The 7,652-nt window shown below is 47.0% G+C and overlaps 1 protein-coding gene across 1 annotated transcript; it reads right to left on the reverse strand.

Annotated features, from left to right (window-relative positions):
• Positions 1 to 6,279: 6,279 nt before the first annotated feature.
• On the reverse strand, positions 6,280 to 7,356 carry ATOH1 (atonal bHLH transcription factor 1; the record flags this gene model as incomplete). Its single annotated transcript, XM_083368006.1, has 1 exon — positions 6,280 to 7,356. One exon carries the CDS (start codon positions 7,354 to 7,356, stop codon positions 6,280 to 6,282), a length of 1,077 nt encoding a protein of 358 aa, XP_083224132.1.
• Between the last annotated feature and the right edge of the window lie 296 nt (positions 7,357 to 7,652).

The following is a 7,652-nucleotide window of genomic DNA, read 5'->3' on the forward strand; positions in this document are numbered from 1 at the left end:
ACTGCTGCTTATCTCTGGCCCGCCGAACCCGGCCGCGCCGCACCGCGCCGCAGGTTATCAAAAGGCCAGGGAAAGTGACCCTCGCTGGCACCTGCTCGCTTCCTTGTCCCAACGCCGCCTCAGGAGCGCCTCCCTCGATTCCCGGGCGACTCGGAACAAGCGGCCCCAGAGCACTGGCTTCACGACCTGGCTATAGTCGGAGGGTTGAGGGAGAAGCCCAAAGATGGCAGCGGGATCAGGTGCCAGCAGGAAGAAAAAAAGGCCTTACACGAGGCCTTACGGAAACCGGGAGGCGCCCAGGCGTGGGGACGCAGGGTGAACTGGGTGAACAGGACATGGCGGCAACGACCGTGATCGTCTTGCTTTCTCAGTACTTGAGAATCGAGTTTCCAGCGCTATAAAACCCGGACACCAGGGTTAGAGTTTACACCGATTGGAAGCATAAGAAAAGGGATGTAGAGACAGCCGGTTACAATCCCACTCAACCAAGCAATCGAACCCATTCTGGGTGTGTGGGTGTGGGTGTGGGTGTGTGTGTGGGGGGGGAGGGTGTTGTGAAGAAGAGAGAAAAAGTGTCGTTTGAATTCAGAAAGGGCAAGATAGATGAAATCTTATCAATCAGATTAGGCTCAGCTAATCTCAATGTACACGTACTTTGACAATAAAGGTTTATTATTATTTATTATGATGATGATAATGGGATTTCTCTTTGAAACACTGGCTCCCCATTAGGACTTAACAGGCTTGATTATAAAATTGAAAATTGATTAAACTGGAATAGCCCCGGAGACTGCCAACTTCAACACGCATAAAGATACACTAGCCATGTTAACCCACCTCACCCCAAGCCAGCAAATCTTAAAGCAACTTCGGTGTATCTACTGCCCTTGTGCGTGGAGTTACTTGGTTGAATTGAATGGCTATAAAAGTTGAATAATAGATAAATGGTAGGCAGGCAGGCAGACGGCTGACTTGGGAATGTCTTCCATTTCTGAGTATGAGTTTGGTGTAAAATGCACAGGAGGCAGGAAATACTGCAGGCAGAGCCTAATCAGCCCCCACCCTCTTGCTGGGTCTGTTCTCACAAACAGCCAAACCTGGGCAACCATGCTTAGCTACAGAGAAAAGATGGCCATCTTTATAAAGAGGTATGAAGTGCAGATCTCTATTAGGCAAAGGCAAGCAGAACTTGGTATGAAGCCTACGGCAGTCCAACTCTAACTATATCATCTCAGAAGAATTAGGGGAGCGTCTATATGTGATGGTTATTAAATTAAGCAGAGGTCCAAGGGCCCTGTGAATGAGAGTAACTTCAAGAGCAGTCTGCTCATTTAGATTATTTTGCAATGAAAGCTTCATCTTGCTTTTGCCTGGAAGAAAGTTTCCTTACTAAGAATTATAATATGTAGGGCGGCATCAGATTGGTCGATGGCCTTGAATGAATCACTATAAATTGTAAGGTTTAGATTGGCTTCTCAGATGATGTCATATTTGTTTCATAAAGGCATGATAGATCTGCTGAATTGAATAAAACAAGGTGGCTCTCAATTTGGTGACCCAAAGTGTTGACAGTTCCCGAGGCCAGCTCTAGTGACAATAATGTATCGTGAATAAAAGAGACTTGTCTTCCATTATCTTGCTGTATTTCTCTTCCAGCACAACCCAAGTTTGCTAGCTTTCCTTCGGTAGGACTCATACTGGTAAAATGAAGTTTAAAGAAAATATTCGCCACACAGTACTATGCACATTTACCCAGAAGTAAATCTATTGATTTCATTTTCTTTCTATTAAATATGCATGGGATCACAGGTTTCTTGGCATTAAAGATAATGAGGTTCAATGTTAAGGTACCTCAGACTTCTTTGTTGCCTTTTATGGTAAGTACCAGTTATTCCTAATGGAATATAACCTTGCTAGGTCAAGCTATCCTGCAGATGGGGCAGAGGAAAAAAGTCTGTGAAGAAAGTGCTTTGCCTGACTTAATTGGTTGACTAAAATGACAATCACTCCTCTTTTCTTAGTGCTTAATTGTAAGAAGACAATGATCAGCAAAACTTTCTTCCTCCTCCTCCTCCTCCTCCTCCTCCTCCTCCTCCTCCTCCTCCTCCTCCTCGGAATGCTTCTGACCTAAACTCCCCTCATAGAATAAGCCTTGTCTTGAGTGAGACACATTGAGTTTTTCCATAATTTATTATAGGAAGAAATTTGGTTTCAGGCTCTGAGTCTTAAATAACTAATCTATTACTTACGATAAGATTAGTCCTTGATCTTCTTTCAGATGCAGTTAAATGTGGATGAAGGAGATGGCATTTATAGCATTTCCTGGAGAAATAAATGCTGTTATATTGAAGCAGGGAAGCAGGCATATTTTCTAGTTTGTCAGGTACAGCTAGTTCTGGACTTACAACCAAAACTGAGCCCAAGATTTCTGTTGCTAAGTGAGACAGTTAAGTGAGTTTTGCCTCATGTTATGACTTTTTCTGCCACAGTTGTTAAGTTATAACACGGTTGTTAAGTGAATCTGGCTTCCCTATTGCTCATTTGCTTGTCAGAAGGTAGCAAAAGGTGATCACGTGATCCTGGGACAGTGCAACTATCATAAATATGAGTCAACTGCAAAGTGTCTGAATTTTGATTACATGCTCATGGGGATCCTGCAACAGTTGTAAATGTGAAAAAGGTCCCTTTTTTCAGTGCTGTTGTAACTTTGAACAGTCACTAAATGAACTGTTGTAAGTCAAGGACTACGTGTAATTTGATATTTTTTTTTAGATTTGTTTGGAACTCTGAAGCCAGAGTTGTTCTTACAAAGGTATTGATCAGTCAGTTGATTTTCAGTTATCTCAGACAAAATTCTTTTAAAAGAACAGCCAGAGATCTCTCCAGCCAGAGACTTTTAAGTAAGGGGGTTCCGAGACAGGATCTCCTATAAATGTAAAATCATACAATCAAAGCATGGTGCTTGGAGATGGTGGAACATGCTGCCAAGACATGTTTCCTGTTTTCTGGCATGAGAACCAGTGAAATCTGAGGATCATTAAAATTATGAATGGATTGCAACACCCTGCTTTACAGCATAATCACAATGACTAGATTCACTCAACATGCCACATCCATGCCTTATCACAAGAGTTTTTCAACCCTGGAAACTTTAAGGTTTGTGGACTTCAAATATCAGAATTCCATGCTTGGCTAAGAGATTCTGAGTTGAAGCTCACACTTCATAAAGTTGCTAAGTTTAAGGAATACTGGCTTAGCAGGCGATTTAGACCCAAACTCTCTGCTTGGATGAAGTGCTTCGTGGTGGAAGTTCTTTCCTATTCCTATTTCTAACTTAAGTTGTCCCATGCTGCAACGTGTCAGGCAGCTGTGTCATAGAACTTGTCCAATTCAGTAGCATTGGTTGGATGAAAGCGATCATTCCTAAGCACATCAGAAAATATATTTAATTTTAAGATGTTCCTGACACAAGACTCTAGGCTTGTTCTCTACTGAATGATAGTATTTCTCTTCATGCAAGGAATGGATGTGAAAATGTCTCTGTGTGTACCTATATCAAATACTTTTTTTAATGTGGCACATTGCAGAGACTATTCCTATTCTTGTAATAGCATTGTTCCCGATGTAGTAGTAGTAATTATTATTAAACGGTAATAAGTTACAAAGGATGTGAATTCTGTACCTTATTTACATAGCTATTAGTATCCCATTGAACATACTATTGGATTTACAAGGAAGCAAGGCTGCAATCTGAAAGAAGTTTAATGAGCACACCACATACTCCAGAGTTAAAATATGCACAGGATACTCAGATCTCAGCTTCTTCATATTAGCCTTTGCCAATCTGGTGCCCTGCAGATTCATTGGAAATTTATGATGTGTATGTGTGTGTGTGTGTTATCCTATCCAGATAAAGAAACACCACAAGACAAATCATATTGGAGTTTTGTTTTTCTTTTTAATTTGATCTCTCTTCCCCTCTCTCTCTTTAAAAAAAAAAGTTACAAAATCCATGGCAACTGGCTTTTGCTAATGTAGTTTTTTGCAATAATAACAATAACAATAATAGTACAGAAAGATGGGGAGGGGGAGGAAGAAAAGGACTTGCATGACCTTCAGAAATCAAGAAATGTCAAGGATTCAACAAAAAATATATATGAACAAATAAGCGTAGAAGCTGGACACAACAAATGAAGCCCGATTATTCCCACTCTAGCGCCTACCTGCTGTTTGGTGGGTTTGCAAATGAGATGAATAAGGATCGTTATAAACATGGGTGTGTTCAACGTCGGTATTGGCAGCGAATTAATCGTTTTCTCTTGGGAGCTGAGCTCCCTTTCAATCTCCACTCCAGGCAGCTTCTGAAGGGTCTACCCCACCTACCAGCCAATATTCAGTTTGGAAGAAAGTTATATAAATAACTCCCCCTTTCTCTCTATTTACTTCATTAACGGGCTGGAAAGGACTAAAGGTGCATTACAAAAAAGTAGAGCAATGAGGCTCCACCCGCTTGTAATATTTCCAGTCTGAATTTGGACTGTGACTCCTCCCTCCGCTTCCTTCCCACCCCCCCCCAAGGAAAGCATTTCTTCCTTTCACTGGCAGATGTCTTCCCACTCTGTGGAGGCGGGGGGGGGGAGGGGGGGAAGAGCCGATCAAAGAAGGAAGGCAGCGCCAACTATCTCCAAAGGAGTTTGTCCTTGCCAAAGGGATCCACATTGAGTGGAAAGTCTAAAAAGAAAAGTGGAAGGACCAAGTCCCTGTAAGGCATCTTTTTGGATGAGCAGGTGAACAATAAGCAGAGCTTGGAGGTCAGGGAGTTCTCCTTGAGAGTAAACAAAGAGAAGTAAGAAAAACAGAGCAAGTGATAGACTGAGGAGGCAGGGTCCAACCCATAGAAGTTAATATGGCCATATGAAAACTGTCAGCCAACCAGCTCACCCAGTCAACTTAATCTAATAGTATCTGCTTAGACTAGTCCACAGGGCTGGTCAGGATGGCCACCAGGACAGCCTCCAAGTGGTGAAATGCTGGGAAGAAAATGCAGTGGAATCAGTCACACCGATTATCAGGAGAGTTTTCCTCAAGGTCACAAGCCCTTACAGTACTGCAACTATAACTTGGATGGAGATCTTCTTAGCTTTTACTTTTGAACAACGGTGCTTACTTGGAGTGGATTTTAAAATGGCTTAAGCCCAAAGATCATGAATAGAGCCTAAATGTGTCGGTATGGAATTCTCCAACAGACAATTGGGAGAGATATCATGATTCTAAGATACCATGACTGAGAAAAAAAAATATTTACAAGCACCAGTTGGCTAAAAATTTTGTATGTATATATTGGGAGCAGGAAAATCTGAGTTCCGGACCTGCTTTAGGCTTAGAAGTCAGTTAGTGACTTTGGACTAGTTTTTCTCTTCCCCTTGGGAAGCAATCAGTGGCAAAATGCTTCTAGACAACTACAGGGACAAGACTCCAAGATACACTCTATTTCTGTTCCCCCCCCCCTCCTTCCCTCTCCAAGATCGTCATTCAAGTGGTTTCACACAATCTGCGAAACTATGTTTGTTAAAACACCAAATAAATCATTACTGGCTTGAGAAACATGGCACACTATTGTGCAGACCTAGTGTGTGTTGGCTTCAATGGTTGAAGAATTACTCTTAATAGGAAGTCCATTGTTTGGGGACTTACTTTCAAGAAAGTCTGGCCATAGCTACGAACTCTTTCTTTTAAACAGTTCTTAATTTTGGACTGGATCTTCGGAGCCTCCATTCCCAAATCTGCTGCACCGTCTTTGATATGTAAATGAATCGACTCTAGCAGGGAAGTTCATACAGATTTAACAGTAAAACAAAACAGAATAATAGGAGATGATTTTTCGATTCAAAGTCTAAAAATCTAGCAAATCCCTTAAGAGCAAAAATGCTCCCAATGATCTCCGACAAATCTTTCCATGAGGTTCAATCAGCTTTCACTACCTCTCTTAAAACTGCACGGAATAAACGCTTACTTCTAGACAGAGAAACTGCGTCGGAGCGACCGGAGTCTCGCCCAGCAATTTCCCCAAGCTCTTTCCTTCGCAGTCTCTCCTTTTTTTAAAAAAGCTGATGGGGCTGATCTACCTTTGGCCACGATCTTGCTGCCCTCTAAACGCCAGACGCACTTCTGACAACCCGTCTACCCACCATCCCCGTTCCCCATAACGGGTCCAGCCAAGCCGTAGATCTGGAGAAGCGTCCGAAACCGCCTCTTGGTCCCGCGCAACGGCCCCCGCGCCTAGCTGGCCTCGTCCGAGTCACTGTAATGCGATCGAGGCGAGAACTCGCCGTCGCTGCGGTGGGCTGGCGGCGAGGTTTTTCTTCGCTCTTGCGGCTGCTGGCCAGCCGGCTGGAGAAGCTGGCCCGGCGAAGGGGCTTTTTGCCCCAGAAGGGCGCCGTCCGTGAAGGAGGGGAAATGCAACGGCTCTGGCTGCACCGCGTAGCCCCCCACCTGTCCCGCCGCAGCCCCCGGCGATTCTAAGGAAAAACGCGTCCTGCCGTGGCCCGCCACCTGGGCCCGGGCCTGCAGCGCGCCCCCTCCTGGAGGGGTGCAAGGGCCGCGCTCGTAGGTCTGGGCGGCGGGCGGCAGAGAAGGGCCCTTGCCGCAGGGGGCGCTCTCGGGCGGCAGCGGGCTGTGCAGGAGCTCGGCTAAGGCGCTGATGTAGATCTGCGCCATCTGCAGCGTTTCGTACTTGGAGAGTTTCTTGTCGTTGTTGAAGGAAGGGATGACGTTGCGCAGCTGGTCGAAAGCGTGGTTCAGCCCGTGCATCCGGCGCCGCTCGCGAGCGTTGGCCGCCAGCCGCCTCTGCCGCTGCACGCCGTTCCCCTGGGAGCCCTGGCGGAGAAGAGGGCCGCCTCCGACGGCGGAGCAGGGCGAGCGGAGCCGCGGCGGGGGAGCTAACGGCGCCTTGCAAGGGCCGCTCCGGTGGGGACGGGGATGCTGCGGCTGCTGAAGCGCGCACAGCTGCTTCCCGGAGGAACTGTGCGAACTCCGTCCGCTCGCGCGCTCGGCGGCGCCGGCCCTCAGGAGCTCTTCCTCCTCCTCCTCCTCTTCTTCTTCTTCCTCCTCTTCCTCTTCAGCCTCCTCTTCATCTCCCTCAGGTGTACCCGAAAGCAGATACCTGGGGGATGAGGAGAGGCGGCCCGGGCAGCAAATGCCCAACCAGGGGGAAGGGAAGGCGCCACCTCGGCTTGCCGCCACCGCCTCTTCTCCCAAGAGGAGGTTGCCTTCCAGCTGCTGCTGCTGTGGCGGGCCCAAATTCCTGCCGCTGCCGGCCCAGTCATTGGGCGCACTCGGCGCGCGCAGGTGGCTCATCGCGACCGGAGACGGGCGTGGCGGCGACCAGGGGCGCAAGAAGTGCCGCTGTAGCCCCGCTCCTGACACTTTCTTTCCCGCGCGCCCTTTCACGACCCCGTCTCCTCCTCCTCCTCCTTCTTCCTGTGAGGCTAAGAGCCGTTTCTTCCCCGGCGGGCGTTTTTACAAAGCCGGAAATCTCCCAGGACATCTAAGCGTCTAGCCACAGGCACACGGCCCGCACACTACCAGGCGTCTCCGGTTGCGAAGGGCGCTGCGCCCCTTTAAAAAGCGGCACGCGCCAAGGTCCCCCCCAC

The sequence above is a fragment of the Vipera ursinii genome (assembly GCF_947247035.1).
Source record: "Vipera ursinii genome assembly, chromosome: 7".
Lineage (NCBI taxonomy): Eukaryota > Metazoa > Chordata > Lepidosauria > Squamata > Viperidae > Vipera > Vipera ursinii.